Source organism: Theropithecus gelada, chromosome 11 (genome assembly GCF_003255815.1).
Source record: "Theropithecus gelada isolate Dixy chromosome 11, Tgel_1.0, whole genome shotgun sequence".
NCBI classification, from domain to species: domain Eukaryota; kingdom Metazoa; phylum Chordata; class Mammalia; order Primates; family Cercopithecidae; genus Theropithecus; species Theropithecus gelada.
Window position 1 is genome coordinate 13,190,792 of NC_037679.1, and position 18,749 is coordinate 13,209,540.

The 18,749-nt window shown below is 49.7% G+C and overlaps 1 protein-coding gene across 2 annotated transcripts in view; it reads left to right on the plus strand.

Moving 5' to 3' along the window:
• HOXC4 (homeobox C4) overlaps positions 1–18,343 on the plus strand; it is a 39,071-nt gene extending 20,728 nt beyond the window's left edge. The window contains exons 2-4 of one of the 2 annotated variants that reach the window (XM_025401726.1): positions 15,483–15,599; positions 16,236–16,680; positions 17,174–18,343. In XM_025401726.1, coding sequence (XP_025257511.1) covers positions 16,242–16,680; positions 17,174–17,529 — 795 coding nt within the window. In that variant the 5' untranslated portion in view covers positions 15,483–15,599; positions 16,236–16,241 and the 3' untranslated portion in view covers positions 17,530–18,343. Of the gene's footprint in view, positions 1–15,482; positions 15,600–16,131; positions 16,681–17,173 lie in introns of those variants that run through there. The other variant, XM_025401727.1, reaches the window with a different exon arrangement.
• Positions 18,344–18,749: the final 406 nt, after the last annotated feature.

Sequence of the window (18,749 nt, forward strand, 5' to 3'; positions counted from 1 at the left end):
CCTCTCCCCGCTCTCCACCCTGCAAGGGGGATGTGGGGGTGGGGCAAAGGAACAGCACCAGGGCTTTTTAGTGTAACTGAGCATTAGAGAAATAGGCATGGCTTCTATGTGAATTTAGGAGTTAGAAACTTTTGGAGGTTATTTATGTGAATAGCCTGAAGGCAAGCCCGTGAGTGGCTCTTGGGGGACCACGTGATATCATTAAACCAAGTTTTATGGTGTAGGGAGAGCTGACAAACCCACAATATATTTACATCATATATAATCTTAACTGTCCAGCCACGCAGCTGCTGGTGAGGTTTAATGCTAGGACAGAGGGCCTGGCAGTTAGAGGGGATTACGGCGCTGGGGACGATGGTGAGAGAGGTTACATCTTCGCAAATGAATCCCGGGCGAACGCTGTGAGTTAATTCTCTTTTTCTCTCTCTCAGACCCTTTCTCCCATTTACCTAGCCACCCCCTCACTTGATAGAAGGCAGTTCCCACTCATTAGGGGGAGGGGAAAAGGCCTTCTCAGGCTGGGGTGGGAGAAGAAAAGAAGCCGAAGAAGCCGCTGGAAGTAGGAAGATGGGGGAGCTTGCCTACCCAGAGCAGCCCTCCCCTTCCCACTCCTTATTCTCTCTGACTGCAAGTCAACTGGGGTAGAGAGGCCTTGGTTGTTTAGAGTTTTGTCAGGTCTTCCTGACCCTTTCAGTTGAGAAGAAAGCAAGCGGCAGCAACAAGGGTGTTTGGTGTCTGTACGGGTATGTAAACTCTAGACACAAGTTCGAAATGCCTCTGGGGCCCCCTGTTCCAGCGAGGGGTGAGTTCAGCCCTTGGCCAGTGGCCCAGAGTCCACGCAGGGTGGGAAGCTGGGGAGAAAGGCAGGGAAGGAGGGTTTTGTGGCTTCTAAGCCCACAGGCTACTGCTGCCTGAACTGGCAAAAGCATCCCAAAGGTAGCTGTTTGAACCCAGAGGTCCCAGAGTGCCCCCTCCCTCCCTCATCGCCAGGTTTGGATGGGCAGCTGTCTCATCCTCTGTAGTTTGGCATCTTAGTCCATCTGGAGCCAGTGTGGTTTCATGCTTCCTCCTCTCCCTCTAGCTGCTTGGGTCTTCCTGGCATTCCCAGCCCTTGCCTCAGATAAAACTAGGCCCTAAGAGCCCTAGAGGTTCCTGCTGTGAGTGGAGTGTAATTGTGTGTTGAATGGGTGAGGGAACAGAGGCAATGTCTTTGCTAGGCTGGGAAAGTAAGTCCCCCAACCTTAAGGACAGAGTAGCCCCTCGGGGATGGAGCTAGCAGGGCCCAATCTGAGCACTGCACCCTGGGGTCAATCCTAATGCTAGGGCGCTCTTCAGGTTTCTAGGAAGGAGCAGCAGGAGCATTGGGCATGAGAGGCACGTGTCTTCCACACCTGCAAGTGCTATCCCTCCCTGTGCATCACCGGGAGCTAAGCCAGGAAAGAGACAACATGTGAATTCAGGCTCCTGTACTGGCCAGCCATGAACAGCCAGGGCTTTGGAAGCAGGGCTGAAGGCCAGTGGACCCATAAGGGCAACTCCTCCAGGCTGGGAGAAAGGGGTGGGGAGCAGAGGGATTGAGCTAGATCTGCACCTTCCAGAAGGTGGGGCATGCCTGGGGAGCAGGGGTGTCTGGGCGCCTGCTTTGTGAAAAGGTGCTGTTGGGGGGTGAGGAGGGAATGCTGTTAGCCTCGCCCCTGCTGCTCAAGGGACTGAGGAAGAACCAAGAAGCAGGCAGACTCTGGGAGAATGAAGCGGGTACAGAGGCCCAAATAAATGGATAGTCTTAGCTGAGCCCCATCCTTCAGTCTAGGGGTCTCTCACTTGCATGAGGAGCTCGGGAACCCGACATGGAGGATTCCATTGACGCCATCCCTCAGGGCCTCAGTCTGGGCCAAGATTCAGCCTCCCCACCCTCCTCCCTGATACCTTTATTTCCCTAGGATCACAGGGAATTCTCTCCAGCAACGCATTGGAAAAAACTAATTACCAGTTTCTCCCTTCCTCATTACCCGTCCTTCTTGGCTCACTCCTTCCCTCTAGTCTGTGATTTTGAGGGTTTCTGGAAACTTTCCTATCCAAGCAGCAGGGAGATGGGAGTTTCTCTTGGTCTGTAACTTGACTCTTTCCCTCTCTCCAGCCCCCCCAGGGCTCTAGGGAGCGAGTGCAGTGGTCTTTAACGGGGAATTTAGCCAGGGCCGAAGTCCCACATCCAGGCAAGACTCCACCCTGACACTCGCCCTGACTCCCGGCCAAATCTCAGTCCCATTCCCTTCCTCTCTGTGTAGACGGGCATTCGAGGGTGTTTAAAGATTTACACAGCGTCCCTTGAGCCCTTTGATGACTTCTTCACCCCCTTTTCTGTTCTTTAGGCTCAAAAGTTCCATTTAAATACCACCCCTCTTCCTGTGATAATTGATTCTCCTTCCCCTCAAATAGTTTGCCTCAGCTTTTTACTGTTTTGTAAAAACAGTTTCAATTTCCACCTGGAAACAAGGCAAACACAAAGGAGCCCTGAAATTCCTGGTTTTCCCACCCACTACCCCAAACCCGAATTTGGAGTCCCTCTGGATCGGAGGAAGGGCAGGCAATCAGGTGCCAAGCTTTCCAGCCAACCCGGAAAGCTTTTAATTTTGTTCCTAGGTCTTTAACCCAAGGAGAGGTCAAGCAACCAATCAGAAATGCACTAAGCAGGGTCACATGGTCCCCATCAACCAATCAGCAAAAAATACTTGGGTCTCTGTCTCGCTTTTCCCCTCCGGCCCTGTTCCTTCCTCCCTCCCTCCCTTCCCACCACAGCCTTAGCGCCTGGGTTTACCCTATCAGATTTGGAAGCCTGGAGTGATACCCAGCATATTCTGGCCTCCTCTCTCAGTCCCTGAACCATCTCAGGAGTCTTTGGCTTGTCTCCTCAATTTCTTACAAAGTTGTATCTGGGAGTCAATCTCAAATGCACAAGGATGTGAAGTTGTGGGGGCAACCTCTGGATTATTCCCACGTTCGCCAGCGTGATTCTACCCAGTTTTCTGGGTGTTGTAGTTGTAGACTCTAAATTAGACTATAGAGCAAATGCGGATATGAACTCCAGCCCTAAATTCAAATTCTGGCTGTGATTATTCCCCATACACTTACAAGTATTCACTCCTCTGATTTTCATGAGGGCGGGTGGGGTGATTAGAGGAGAGGACTTTTGATTTATCTTTCTGGAAATGCTCCAATAGCCATTAGCTGTATCAGACTGCCTCAGGCTGATAAAGTTAGGAAGGGAGCAAAAGTGGAGTTTTTTTTTGAAAGTTGTGTTTGGTACCTCTCGTTTGTCAAATAACTTTGAGCTAGTTAAGGGTTCTGGAAAGGAACGAGCACAGAGAATTCCGACTTTCCTCACTCTCCAAATTAAATAGTTGATGGATTTGTTTAAACCCCTTCCTCTTCCATTCTTTTAACAGGATATAATAATAGTAATAATAATAATAATAGACTAGGTGATGATCCTATGTCCTGGCCAATCGCCATCAAAAGGTACAGCTACTGAAGGTGTGGATTTCAGTGTTTGAGTTTACATGGATTAGACCAAGAACAAGCAATAGGCGAGAAACTATTGCTGAGTAAGAGCATCTGAGGCACAGGGAGTGCACATCTATGACAGAAATGCTTGTGTTTCCTGAACACTTGGGCTGGGCCCTGAGCCAGTCCACTGCTGGGTCCAGACCCGGGCATTCTCCCCCAACTCCTTCTCCAGAGCTTTGTTTCAGAGTGAATTTTCTGGTTGGGTTCTCCTCCCCTTCTCTTCCTGATCTCTTGCCCTCTTTGAGCTAAGGGGCAGGAGTTCTGATGGACTGTGCCACCTGGACCTCTAAGCCCTCCCCTGGGGTCATTAAGAGCACAAGAATGGGAAGGATAGTCCAGACTGAGCTGGAGTTTTTCAACACCCCACCTCCTTGTTTGTCTTCTGGGTGGAGCTGGTTTGGGGACAATGCCACAGGCCAGTTGGGAAGGATAAGGATGACAAGCCAGAAAAAGAGCAGCTCTTCTCAGAAGTCATTGAGCCCTCACTTCCCAAGTTACCTTCAACCACACTGCTCCATCTGCCTCTTTTGAGACTAAGTTTTGCTCTTGTCGCCCTGGCTGGAGTGCAATGGTGCAATCTCGGCTCATGGCAAACTCTGTCTCCTGGGTTCAAGCAATTCTCCTTTCTCAACCTCCGAAGTAGCTAGGATTATAGGTGCCCACCACCACACCCAGCTAATTTTTGTATTTTTGGCGGAGACGAGGTTTAATCATGTTGCCCGGGCTGACCTCAGGTAATCCACATGCCTCAGCCTCCCAAAGTGCTGGGATTACAGGTGTGTGCCACCGCGTCCAATTTTTTTTTTTTTTTTTTGAGACGGAGTTTCACTCTTGTTGCCCAGACTGTAGTGCAATGGCAGGATCTCAGCTCACTGCAACTTCTGCTTCCTGGGTTCAAGCAATTCTCCTGCCTCAGCCTCCTAAGTAGCTGGGATTACAGGCATGTACCACCACGTCTGGCTAATTTTGTATTTTTAATAGAGACAGGGTTTCTCCATGTTGGTCAGCTGGTCTCAAACTCCTGACCTCAGGTGATTTGCCTGCCTTGGCCTCCCAAAGTGCTAGGATTACAGGCATGAGCCACCGCGGCTGGCCCCATTTTCCTCTTTTATGAGTTAGAATTAAAGGACACACTTATTCTTCCCCAGTGAATGGTGTGGCAGGTTGTTGGAGACCAACTCTCCCCTCAGTGTGGACTTCTCACACTGGGTACCAGTTCTCATGAAGAGTTAGGAAACAAAGATGGGGGAGATTGGTTCTATCCACACAGGCACTGGGAAAAGAGATTTTATGAGTGTCTCGACCCCTCCTAATATCTAGGTAAACTTTCTCTTTTTGACTATCGCTCTTCTTCCATAACTGCTTTGGATTGAGTTTTTGAGAGGGGGAATGCCGAAACATCATTGTTCTAGGATTTAATTAGGTCTTTTTTGCTGAGAAGGCAAGTACCACCACCCTAAGCCTCTTCTTTAGTGGGACTAGGGCCCCTGAAGCCCTTTGAGGTAAAGAAAGAAAATCTGGAATCAGGATGCCAAACTAGGGTTTTGGGGTGAGAGATTCAATTTAAGGAGAAGACAAGGCTATTTGAGAGCCAAGAAAGTCACATCCTTTCCTACCCCTCCCCACTTTTATTGGCTCCTTGTGACCCATATTGGTGTGTCTGTTCTGATAATATCTCCGCTAGCTGCTTCAATGGGGCCCCAGGAACCCAAGGAATTGCCAGACAAGGTCTGGGCTGAGAAACTTGGGTGATACAGATCTCTTTATTTTTGAGCCCTACACAACCCTTGTAATCATCTCCCTCTCCCAATCCGAAGGTTCACTGAGAGGCAAAAGGGGAACAGAGATACCTCAGAGGAGGCGGTGTGGGTGTGCAATGTGAGACTTGGGAAAATTGAACTCGGTTATGCAGGACCTTCTTCAGCCTCTAAGGACCACATTTTAGCAGCTATGAGAAGAGGTTGAACACTTGGGCTGGGCCCTGAGCCAGTCCACTGCTCCAGGCATGCTAGGGAGCCAGTGCAGGGAGAAGGCTGCTTCTCTACACCTGCACACATGTACAAAAAAAATTCTACAGTGATCTGCAACCCCATGTGGGCTGGCTGAAATGTGTAGCCTGGTCACCTAGGATCCTTTCGGTTCTGCACCACAGGTCTGAGAGAGGCAATTCAGGCTTGGTTCTTCCCTAGGGTTCATTTCCCCTAGTTCCTGGCCCTGAACACCAGAATACTTGAACACACAGAAATACATATATGTGCCCAAGGATGGTATGGTAGAGGTCAGAAGCCTGGGCTGGATACAGTAACCAGTATGGAACCAACTTCCCACTCCTTCCCTCCCACTCCATTCTTCCCGTCAGCCCAGCTTCGAAACCATTTGTCCTCCCTACCCCACCCCCACCCCTCAAGCCCTGAGCAGCTGTTGAGTTTCCTTCCTTCTGCCTTTCTAGAAAACCCAAACCCTAGAGCTGACTCCAGGGATGGTGGCAGCCAGGCTTTCTGTGATCAGTGTCGTGTTGTCCCAGACTGAGTTGTTGGGATTTGGACAGACATGGAGGGTCTAAGCAGGCCAGAATCTTATCTGATCTAATCCCCCTCTCCTGCTGTTCCAAGCTCAAACTCCAAACTCCTCAGGGCTCCCTTGCTTAGACATTAGAAAGAAATCTTGTCTAGTAAATACTTCTTTTAAAAGTCAACTTTCTGGCTGGAAAATACAGGGTGTGTGTGTGTGTGTGTGTGTGTGTGTGTGTGTGTGTGTGTGTAGGGAGTAGTAAGGGTCAGGTCTTTCATTTTATGTTGTGTCTCTCCCCATCCCCTGGGTGGAGGATGGGGACATGGGCTGAGGTTTTATTGAGGGTGCTTTTCCTGTTGGGAGTAAAGACAGGGTCGTAAACACCTAGAGGAGGGTGTTTTGATCTGGTAACTTCTCAGGAAGTAGCATCTGAGGTTTTGCTTTGTAAATCACTCTCCCCCAAAGCTGGCTTGGTAGATTGGATTGCACTTCCCCAAGCCCACCTGAGGCCCCTCCTTGCCTGCCTTCCCCAGTAAACTAAAGGAGAACTATAACAGAGCATCTGGAGTCTTCAAAATCCTCTGCCTCCAATTTCTTTTTTAAAAGGCTAGTTGGTGATTTTTTTTTCCCCCTCAAAGTTTTCCCCTAAAAAATAATGCAACCTTTCATTTCCTTTCATGCCCATGCAGTCCCTGGTCCCCCAACCCCTCAATCACAAAGGAACTAACATTGAAGGTAAATAGCTTCAGAGCCTGGCTGTAGATATCAGGACTCTTCTGTTCTGGGGCTCATCTCTCCCTGTCACTCTTTCCCCAAGCCCCAAACCCCCTTGGACAAGGTAGAACTTCAGATATATAAGAGAAAGAGTTCATGGGAGCTAGGAATAAGAGGAGATGGGAGGGGGGCATAGGGGAACCCCATCACGTACCGCATGAATGAAGGGAGCTCTGCAGTCTGTCACTGGGTTTTTTGTAATTAAGAGATGGGTGCAGGGGTGTGTGTGTGTGTGTGTGTGTGTGTGTGTGTGTGTGTGTGTAAGCCCCCAGCCGTCTCACATCTCTATCTACCAAACAAACAATATATTTTACCTAAATAGCTCCATTTCCTAAAGATAATGAGTCTTCCCCTTCTAAGGATCCCCCACCCCCTCCCTGGCAAGTCCCTCCTTTGAGCCTGGGGCTAAGGAGCTGAAGGAAAACGAAGTTAAGAGCCCTCTAACTCAGCCTTAGTTCAAGCCAGATCAGGTCAGGAAGCTTTCAGGCCCAGGCATCAGGGCTTATATTCATTGCCAGTAAAATGCCCCTATATGCTAGAAATATGTCATAGATTATATGAGTTCCTGGGCCCTTTTAGTACTTGTGAAGGCTCTAGTCCACCCTCATTTCTTTCTCAGAGAAGCCTGGGCTGGGATACCCCAAACCCACAAGCACTAGAGATTCTTCTTCATTCCTAGGACTCCATGCAAATAATCTTCACAGAGAGCTCAGCACTCCTATAGTTATATATGTGAAAATGTATTTGTAGATAGTTCGTTCTATGTCTATATCAGGATGTATGTTTTATACTCCTTTTTACTCCACGTTTAAATGCAGATTTATAGATCTTTAGATTTATAGAACCATAGTGAACATAATGGTCCTTGGTCGAATTCCTGTGTGCACTTTACCAATCTTTCTATAGTGGTTGGATGTATATGCTAGGATGTATTGGTACAACGCTCTTGAAACACCTAGTGAATAGTAGGGAATTTTTTTCTTGGTTGGAAAGAGCTACGTGTGTGTTCAATGTGCATTTTGAAAATTTTATCTAGATTTATGCAAGGATCCTAACCCATAAAATAGCTACATATTGAAGCTACATATTTAGAGGTCTTTACAGTCTTTACATTTTTGCTGAAAAACTTACATGTTTGGACGTATGTTTAGAGATAGTTTCATAATGCATGCATCTGTGTATAGGGGCATAGATCTCCCTTCTAGAAGGACTTAAACTTACTGCATCTCTCTGTCTCCCTCTCTATCTCTGCGTCTGTGATATACAAAGATATTAGGTGAGTGGGTGTAGGGAACAAATATATTTTGGATGTTTAGCTTATTAAAGCAAGTAATTCTGTCTCTATTTCCAAGACTATCTCCAAAGCTAGTCCCACTGAGTTATCTGCCCCCAAAAACCTACTCTAAGGGTCATAGCCTGCCTCCAGGCTGCCTCTGTGACCCAAGATCCAAGCTGAGGCTCCCTACCTCTCAAGATAGCCACTAAAAGGAAGGGGGAGAGAAGGAAGGGGAGAGTCCTCCAGCCCAGTTCCTCTTGGATCCCCAGGGCGAGAGGCTGACAGGGGCTTGTAGGTCTCCCTACACCCCCAACTGGGCCTTTGAAATGTGGGGGAAAAGGGGATCAAGTCCCCAACAATTTTTGTAGGGCGCCCAAATGATGCCAGGGTTATTGCACAACCCATAGGTTCCTCCTCCCCGGTTGTTCTTGGTGCCCAGGGCCCAATTAAGCGGCCGCCTTGCTCCCAGCAACCCCGCTCTTATCGGCTGGGATTGATGCCTCAGCGGCTCCTGTATATCATTTCCAAGATTTTTTCTGTCCAACTCCTCGGCTCCTTTGGCTTCCGCGGCTTTGACTAATGATTGCTACAGATGCCAACGTCTCCAGAATCCTAATAGCCAGGCAGGCGGACTCTTATTTACCCGGCAACATTGCTGTGGGGGAGAGGGCCTGGGGGGCAAGTATTGGGGTGTTGTAGATCAGGGGACGGGGAGAAGGTTGTGGCCAACTCAAGTGTCACTGAACTTCTTCCCAGTCAGAAAGACATTCCTAATCCCCTTCTGACCTTGAGGAAAAAATATATATGTGTATATATATACTGTTAATAGTAACTAATTGCTGCCTCGTTAGAAAAGATCAAAGAATGAACACAACGTAGGAGAATAAGCAGAGCAATGTTTATTTGTTGTAAATAAATGAGAGATTAAGTGGAAAACCAGCAGTTTGGGGAGGAAAAAGAGAAATGGAAAGAAGTCAGCCACAGTGGGAGAAGGGGCTCCTTTTCTTCATTTCTTGTCTTCCCCTTTCTCCTCTCACCCTAAGTCTACTCTTCTCACCAATTTCTCCCCTCTTTCCCTTCCTTCGCCTCACCTTCAATCCGTCGGGTGGAGGGGCTGAACAGCGTGTTCCCGGGCGGAGGTGGGCGCAGCCACCCCAGGCTGCTGCAGGGTGCCCGCTGAGGCTGCCAGGGCGAGGGGGCCTCTGGGCTGTGGAGCGAAAGTCAGATCCACCGCCTACTGCGGGGTAGGGGCCTCAGCGGGGTGGGCCCTCTTGCGCTGACCGGCGTAAAGTTGTGGCCGAATTTGCGTCTCTTCTGGTGCTTCTCGCCCGCCAGCGCGGGGCCCAGGTGTTTGGGGCGAAGGGACTCGAGCTCCCCGCAAGCCTGGAGCCAGGCGTCGCGCTTCCTCCGGGCTCAATCCAGACCTTCCAACACACACCTCATTCGGGGGAGGAGAAAAGCACAGAACCGCGGAGAGCCCAGCTCTGAGGCCAGGCCTGAAGGGATAACCCACACAGGGAACGTTTTCCTATCAGAGAATAATGGAGCACAAAATAATTCAGAAAGCGAGTGGGCAGGACCACAGCCTGAGAGTCCCGCGCCGCAGAGCTGGTTGCCGCCCGAGCACCGAGGCAGGACCATTTCGTTGGAATGTAGGGCGAGGCCGCAGCCAGCCCCGGACCCAGGCCGCGAGGTGCGCGCCGGCAGCCGAGGGGCCGCCTCTAAATTACAGCCCGCCGGGAAGACTCGGAAATACAAAAAGGGAGCCGAAAGATTTAAACTCTCGGAGGGAGAGGCGTCCCGAGGCGGCCAAAGCGGAAATCAATCACGTAATTAAAACAGGGAGGGGGCGAGGCCCGAAGCTGGGGGTCCCGGGTTTGGAGGAGGGGGCCAAGGTACAGGCCGAGGCTGGCGAGCGGCTTAGGGACGTGGCTCGCCCGCCAGGAACAGAGCGCTCGGAGGGGCTTCGGGGAAGTTTATAACACATCGCTATTGATTCCCACTTGGCTGGGAAGAGCAGACTGTGGTGCCCTCTCCCAGGCCAGACCCTGAAACCGCCGATGGCCCTTTCTCCGACTTTCCCATTTTTGTGGGGTTGAGACGCGCAATTGCAGTTGAAGGCCGTTCCCCAGATCCCACTGGTGCCACGATTTTGCCAAGGCAAGTTTGCGAACCCAAATGGCATCAAGATGCTGCCTCTGGGTTTGAGGGGATGGAGGGAGGTGACACCCTAGTTTCAGGCACTTAGAAATCTCTCTCGGCCTTGATTCCTCCAACCCAGGATTCAAGGCATGCCGATCTATGGGCCGAGGCTTGGAAGGGGTGTGCGAGGCAGACGGGGTTATTAAAGGGGGAGCTTGGGGCTGAGCAAACTGGATCCTTTTGGGCGGGAAAGGAGAAAGAACAGTTCCTGGAAGGGGAAAAAAGGCACCCCGGGAGCTGTGTTTTGTGAGGGGAAGATGTTCTTATTATTGAGGTTAATCATGGTAATGATCTGATATCGCTGGGTCAGCCCAGGAGACCGCGCTCTCCAAAGTTCTTTCTCACAGAGGTTTCTCGAGGAGTCAAGGGTTCCCCAACTTGACTGTGGTTGGGGTAAATAAAATAAAGACCTCCAATCCCTTCCTCTGCCTTTTCCTCTCCCTCCCTTAAAAACTCCAGAAAAAGGGAAAGCTTATAAAATCTCCAACACCCCACTTTTTCCTCGACTCTCTCCAGTTTACTAAAATGCATGGTCTTTGGGAATTGAGCTTTTCTGGGTCACCCTTCTTGTGAAGCAACAGAGGTGACCCGACTGAGTCCCCATGAATTCTGACGCTGACCCTGGAGAGGACCCAGGATTCCCTTGCCTGCTGTAGAATTCTCTCTCTATCCTTAGCTTTTCCCAGTCTCTGCCTTCTTTGCTCTTGGGTGCCTAATCTCATGGGTCTCTGGCAGTTCAGAGGCCAAGAACAGATTAAGGCACTTTGAGATACCCTCATAAACTCTTAAAAGTGTTTCCAGCTTCCTGTCATCTCTTTAATACTGGGAGGACCAGGCCAGGGAGCCCTCCATAAACTAACCTAAGGCCAGCCTGGTTTCTAGATCTTTTCAAGCCAAATTTAGGTTCCTTGAAAAATAAAACTCCCCCTCCCCAGCAAGAAATTCAGGTTACAAACCTGCAGCAGAGCAAGGTTCCTGCATCCACACATCAGAAGTTTCAGCAACAATTTTCATAATATGAAGAATTAAAGCTTGCATCAAAGTTAGCAAGGGACACCCCAAACCAAGTTTTAAAAAGCAGTCTTGAAGAGGGGTGGGGGTCAATGAGGCTGGGATGAGGGAGGAAGGTGGTGGGGAACCCAATCTCTAACTAACAATTTCTCCAGCATAAAAATGAAACATCAAATTCGTTAGCCCAGGGCCTCCATTTTTCCCCTTCCACATTATAACTAGTTATTGAACTCGCTGGAAGATCTAAAGGCCATTTGCGAAGAGACAAATTTCAATGGAGTTTCCTCATCAATAACCCCATGGCAGTGACCTATTGGAACAAGTCAAACACCCGAGGTGAAATGCAGGTCACTCTGTCTAACCAATATTAAAATGCGGCCACTTTTTAAAAAGCCACTTTAAACGAGATTTAAGGAAAATTGAATTCCAAGGAAGGCAAGGCAAGGCGGGGGAAATCCATGAGAGGACCTCGCCTATGGTCTCCAAACAAACAAGAGAAATTCATCTTCAATATTTTAAAGGGGGGCAAATTAACATTCCATGATTGCTTTTTTTTTTGAGACTATAAGCTATTCCAGGAGAAGAAAAAAGGTTGAGTATTTTCTGGTGACATATCCAGGTTATTAAAATCATTTTAGACCAATTCATTACTTTTACTGACAAGAGATTTAAGAAAAAATCAATTAAGCATTTGCATATTCTTTTGCATACATTAGCCCTGGCTGGGGCATTAGAAAGGGACAAACACGCACACACACACACACACACACACACACACACACGAAAAAAATGGGATATGAGCCTTGATTTAGTTTGGGGTTTTCAAGTTGCCCAAAGGAAAAAAAATCAAAGTGAAATGAATTGCCTGATTGCATACCATCTAAAAGTCAATTTATGTGAGTGAAAGGAAACAGACATGTTGCAATTTTTAATCCCTAAAACAACAACAACAACAACAACGTTCACACACATAAACCCTGCATTTTAAAGAGTAGGGAAAGGAATGACCCTCATTTTCCTTCCCTTTGCCCTCCAAATCCTGAATTGGTTCACCCATTTATTTTTCTCCCTTGGAAAAATCAGAGAGGGGTGAGATTTTAATGCAGCAGAGAATCTGTGGAGCCGCTGAGCTCTCTCAGCCTGGCAGCTTGTTACTGGGGAGGGGAGGAATATGGGTTATCCAACGGTCAGTATGGTAATCCAGGCACAATAAGGCCTCACACACAATGGACACATATTTTTCTTCAACGATGTCAGAAGGGAAGCGCTTTGTACTGAAACGTGTTTCCGAAAGAGAAACCAAATCGAGATTTAGAAAGGGGATGGGGTGGAGGGGCAATTGCAGAGAGCATTTGGATGCTGGCAAAAGGTAGTCAGAAAAAAATAAAAACAAATAAAACTGGGGCAAAGTAAGGTGGAGGACAGGGCAGAGGTGCGGTCCCTGGGCCAGCAAGGCGGGAGGCAGGAGGGTGAAACACAAAAGAAGACAGGACCAGATACAAGGATTCATCACAGATGAGAGCTGCTTTAGTACCTCCACCCCCTCCCAATTAAGCCATTGCTAAGTGCAAAAGCCCTTCGAACGGATTTTATTTCTGTGCTTGTAATAATATCCAGGTGAAAATGTTTGTGTGTATGTGTGTGGTATTTTACCCATGTGATAGGCGACTTCCTTGCTATTAAGCTATAGGAGCCCAAAGGGAGTTGCTGTTGTTGTTTTGTAAATGATATAGACGAGTGTGGGCACGTTTAGGGGAACCTTGGAGATTTCACTTTCTGGATGTGCATGTTGCATTAGCTGCACAAACCTGGAATGAGAACTCTACATATTTATAGCTGCATAAAGAGGCATTTAATATATTAATAAATATTAATAGTGTGCATGCATATATGTTAACCATAATAACCAAAGACAGACTTGACATTCAGTTGGGGGCATCTGAACCCTCTGTGTCTACTACTTACACTGGCCCAAAGTCAGTCTCCTTGACCCACCTGCAGAAGTTCAGAAACCTGGCCGGGATGAGATGTGACAGGCAACATATTGGGGAGGACTTCTTAACAAGTCCAGGAGGGTGAAGATTGAAGAAAAGAGGGTTAGGGCCAGGGCAGGGATGGTAGAAGGTGAGTGTGAGGGCTGAGAGGAGGAGAGTCAGGCTCAGAGCTCACCTTTCCAGGTGAGGCAGCCCTATCCAGGTACAGGCCTAGAAGGGGGCAGGGAGTGGGGCCCGGTTTCCTCCCTCTTCATCAACCCTCTCCGCAGGGTACCAAAGTTTGCTGAGCTTTGGACTTCCCCATGGAGTCATCTGGGACTATAGTTCAGACTTAGGTACTAGGATTCAGCACTGGTTTCCCTTTGCCCTCTTCCAGCAATTTTTAATGAACCCACCCCCATCACCAATGATTAAAATAAGACAACCCTCACACAACTCAAACCACTGTTAGCCAAGCAGTAGCCTTCCTCTGCCCCCTCACTCACAGTCTCAAGTTCCTCTCCAACCTAACCAGCCTGTCCTCACATGCAGAGGGTTCCAGACAAGAGTGGGCAAGGGTTCTCAGCCAACTCTGAGAATTTGGGAATCTCCATAAGAGGTGGTCAGCCTCTGGAGAACTCCTGTTCCTTCACCTGGCCAGGTGACAGTGGGGATGGGCACTGTCCTCTTGGAGAGAGAGTATTCAGGGACCCCCAAGTGCCAGCTCTTTGGAAGCTAAGCGCTGGCCCTGCTGAGCCTGGGGTGGGGTTGGGGGCCTAAACATTAGAAGAGGGAAGGCAGCGAGGGCCCAGGCGGGAATCAGCACCCTTTGGGCACTGCCTGTGGTCCAGCTTCCCTCTCATTCCAGCCCTCTGGGGAAGCCCTAATTTGGAAGTGCAAACCCTCTCCAACATCCCAAAGGTGATGAAGAAAGGATGGGAATCTCTTGCTTTCAGTCTCCCTCTCACAAGGGCTTTATTTTTTTTCCCTTTCCCCTCCTCATTCCCTTAATTGCAGATGTTCTAATTAAACCCTCAAATAGTTGTTATGCCGTTTTAAAAGGTACTTATTCAAGTGTCAACCAGGCTGGGCTGGGAGGAGGCAGCGTAGGGCGGCGAATTAAAGGTAGATTGACTAATCACGGCGGCGATCATAATAATAAAATCAGAGGGGAAAAAATCACATTACGACTTTTCGTGGAAAGGAGGGAGCAGGCAGCCAGCGGCCGCCAGCCCCGCGCCGCCGCCGACACAAAGAGTGCGGGCGATTCCGCGAGACTGATTTATGACGTTTTACAGCCCTATAAAAGCTGTAGCGACGAGGCAAGCGCTCCTACCACCGCTGGCAGATTTAGTCTAATAAATAAAACATAAACAGTTAACTTTATGTGTCACTTTTATTGTTATCAAGTAAAATATAGCCGAGCCCCGGCAAGCTATGATTTTAAACTATAATTGTTATCAAGTACAACAAGGGGACCCGGCTCCCTCCCTGGGCTCTCCCCTCTGCTACCCCCCCAACTCTGAGTTATGGGCGATCAGTTAATTGGAATCGGTGGCCTGACAGGGCCACCCCTAGCTGGGGGGGGCGGGGTGGTGGTTAGGAAAGCAGCTTTTCCTGGCCCCCTCCCTTCTCTATGGCCCTGCCACCCTCCTCCATCAGAGTACTACTGTGAGTGGGTGGCAGAGAGAGGGGAGGGGGTGTGAATGGGCTGGAGACCCCCAAGGCTGGCCCTGCCTCCCCAACTTGGTGAGCTTAGCCTTCCGTTTTTGGAAAGCAGCCTGGAGCTGGCCCTTAGGAATTCGTGTTTACATGTAAACACACGTGTTACATGGATACAGCTCCTAGCGAGAAGCAAGCAGGCTCTACCCACACAGGCCTCCCTATTAGCTATGTCTGCCCTCTGTGGGGACAGAGAAAGAACTCTCAGGGTCTTGGCTGGGCACCATCAGAGGGCACTGACTCCTGGCAGAAAGCTCTCCTCCGTGCCCCAGCTCTTTGGAGATAATTGTCAGAAAATAGCAGGCCGGGCTGAATGGGGAGTGGAAACAGGAGCCAGCAGTAGAAGAGATCCTCTGCTCTGGGGCTGGGGCAGGGAGGGTCAGTGGGTAGCAGGGGAAGGCGAGACTTCTGAACTCTGCTTTTGCCAACCACTTCCTGTCTCTCTTCAGCGGGGGCTCAACCCCCAGACCTCCAGAAATGACGTCAGATTCATTTGCATCCCGCTGCCTCTACCTGCCTGGTCCAGCTGGGACCCTGCCTCGCCGGCCCCATGGCCAGAGGGTTGGGTGAGTGTGTATGGGGAAGAGGGCTGGACTCTGGTATCCTTGGATGGGGGGCACTCCAGGCTCTCCAGCCTCCTCGGCTCAGCCTGGGCCCCTCCCCATCCAACCTCCACTCCAGTCCTCATTCAACTTCCTCTTCCTGCGAAAGAGGGGCGCTGCCCGGTGACCTACACAGACTGAGACACGATCGCCATGAATGGAGACCTCTGGAAAAGCTCAAGAGCGGAGGCCCACGGGGCCCAGCAGAGGCCTGAGGGGAGACCCTGGGCGGGGGCTGAATCACTGCCTCCCGACAGCCCCCAATGCCCGGGCTTTGGAGGGGAGCCGGGAGCTTCCCACCTCCTTTTGCAGGGGAGGGTTGTCAGTCTGACGGGATGTGCACTGGCGGCACCCCAACCCCTGCCAGCTAACCCCACATCACCACCACCCACCCCCCCAGCACCACCACCACTACACACACAAAAAAATTGGATACATTTTGAATAAAGCGATTCGGTTCCTTATCCGGGGACTGGGTTGCTCCGTGTGATTGGCCGGCGGAGTCACATGGTGAAAGTAACTTTACAGGGTCGCTAGCTAGTAGGAGGGCTTTATGGAGCAGAAAAACGACAAAGCGAGAAAAATTATTTTCCACTCCAGAAATTAATGATCATGAGCTCGTATTTGATGGACTCTAACTACATCGATCCGAAATTTCCTCCATGCGAAGAATATTCGCAAAATAGCTACATCCCTGAACACAGTCCGGAATATTACGGCCGGACCAGGGAATCGGGATTCCAGCATCACCACCAGGAGCTGTACCCACCACCGCCTCCGCGCCCTAGCTACCCTGAGCGCCAGTATAGCTGCACCAGTCTCCAGGGGCCGGGCAATTCGCGAGGCCACGGGCCGGCCCAGGCGGGCCACCACCACCCCGAGAAATCACAGTCGCTCTGCGAGCCGGCGCCTCTCTCAGGCGCCTCCGCCTCCCCGTCCCCAGCCCCGCCAGCCTGCAGCCAGCCAGCCCCCGACCATCCCTCCAGCGCCGCCAGCAAGCAACCCATAGTCTACCCATGGATGAAAAAAATTCACGTTAGCACGGGTAGGCAACTTTGCTTTTTGCTCCCCCCCTCCCTCTCTTCTTCCCTAGCGCTCCCCACCCTCCTCGGCCCCCTCTGGCCCCCGTCCTCCTTTCTCTCCTTCCCCCTCTCTCTCCAGGAGCGACTCTGGGTTAGCACAATTGAACTGGATTTACGAGCGAGAATGGGTAATTACATCCCCCATAAATTTTATGGCTTAGCTACTCTGGGCAGTCCGAGCCATGTGCTACGATCTGTTATGTATGTGTGAAAACTATGCTGGCTTTCTAAGGGCGCATAAATAATTCAGTGTCGTTACAATGAGGATTCCCCTCTTATTACACTACAAAGTCTTCAGCTTCCTTCAACTTCTTTATAACCCATTTAAGCTTGATGACTTTATTTCCACCACTCCCTCCTCCTGTTCCTCAGAGCTGAGGATGAGGTGAGGGTGGGGGGCGGGGTGCCTGCTGCCTCTGAACCCCACTATTTGCTTTTCCCCTCCCCCTCCCCCAGTGAACCCCAATTATAACGGAGGGGAACCCAAGCGCTCGAGAACAGCCTACACCCGGCAGCAAGTCCTGGAATTAGAGAAAGAGTTTCATTACAACCGCTACCTGACCCGAAGGAGAAGGATCGAGATCGCCCACTCGCTTTGCCTCTCTGAGAGGCAGATCAAAATCTGGTTCCAAAACCGTCGCATGAAATGGAAGAAGGACCACCGACTCCCCAACACCAAAGTCAGGTCAGCACCCCCGGCCGGCGCTGCGCCCAGCACCCTTTCGGCAGCTACCCCGGGTACTTCTGAAGACCACTCCCAGAGCGCCACGCCGCCGGAGCAGCAACGGGCAGAGGACATTACCAGGTTATAAAACATAACTCACACCCCTGCCCCCACCCCATGCCCCCACCCTCCCCTCACACACAAATTGACTCTTATTTATAGAATTTAATATATATATATATATCGGTTCTTTTCTCTCTTCCTCTCACCTTGTCCCTTGTCAGTTCCAAACAGACAAAACAGATAAACAAACAAGCCCCCTGCCCTCCTCTGCCTTCCACTGTTAAGGACCCTTTTAAGCATGTGATGTTGTCTTAGCATGGTACCTGCTGGGTGTTTTTTTTTTTTTTAAGGCCATTTGGGGGGTTATTTATTTTTTAAGAAAAAAACTGCAAAAATTATATATTGCAAGGTGTGATAGTCTGGTTTGGGTGAATTTCAGGGGAAATGAGGAAAAGAAAAAAGGAAAGAGATTTTAAAGCCAATTCTCATCCTTCTCCTCCTCCTTCTTCCCCCCTCTTTCCTTAGGCCTTTTGCATTGAAAATGCACCAGGGGAGGTTAGTGAGGGGGAAGTCATTTTAAGGAGAACAAAGCTATGAAGTTCTTTTGTATTATTGTTGGGGGGGGTGCGGGAGGAGAGGGGGCGAAGACAGCAGACAAAGCTAAATGCATCTGGAGAGGCTCTCAGAGCTGTTCAGTTTGAGGAGCCAAAAGAAAATCAAAATGAACTTTCAGTTCAGAGAGGCAGTCTATAGGTAGAATCTCTCCCCACCCCCATCGTGGTTATTGTGTTTTTGGACTGAATTTACTTGATTATTGTAAAACTTGCAATAAAGAATTTTAGTGTTGATGTGAAATGCCCCGTGATCAATAATAAACCAGTGGATGTGAATTAGTTTTACGTCAATGTCTGATGGTTTCTTTTTATCCCCCTCCTTTCTCTGGCCTGGTAACATCCCATCTTCTCTATAGTTGCCTAAGTTTACTTTAAACAAACACACAAATCTTAGCTCTCCATTAGTCTTCCAATGTCCTCAGAAGAAACAGCAAAAGGGCTGGGGTATGGGATCTTCAGAAGAGGGGATGTGGAAGATTAAGGCTAATTTCTCCAGACCCCTTGCTTCCCCCTGAGTCTGCAGAGAGGCCAGACTCCTCTGGGGGCACTTTAGTGGAGCTAAGGGTGGGGGGTGTCTCACTTTTCTATAGTTAGGTACAGTTTCTTCTTTCTGTATGTTCTCTCTCTTCCCTTCTCCCTCCTCTGTGCTGAGTAGGCCTGCCTAATTTGTAGACAAGAGGGCACGTTTAGG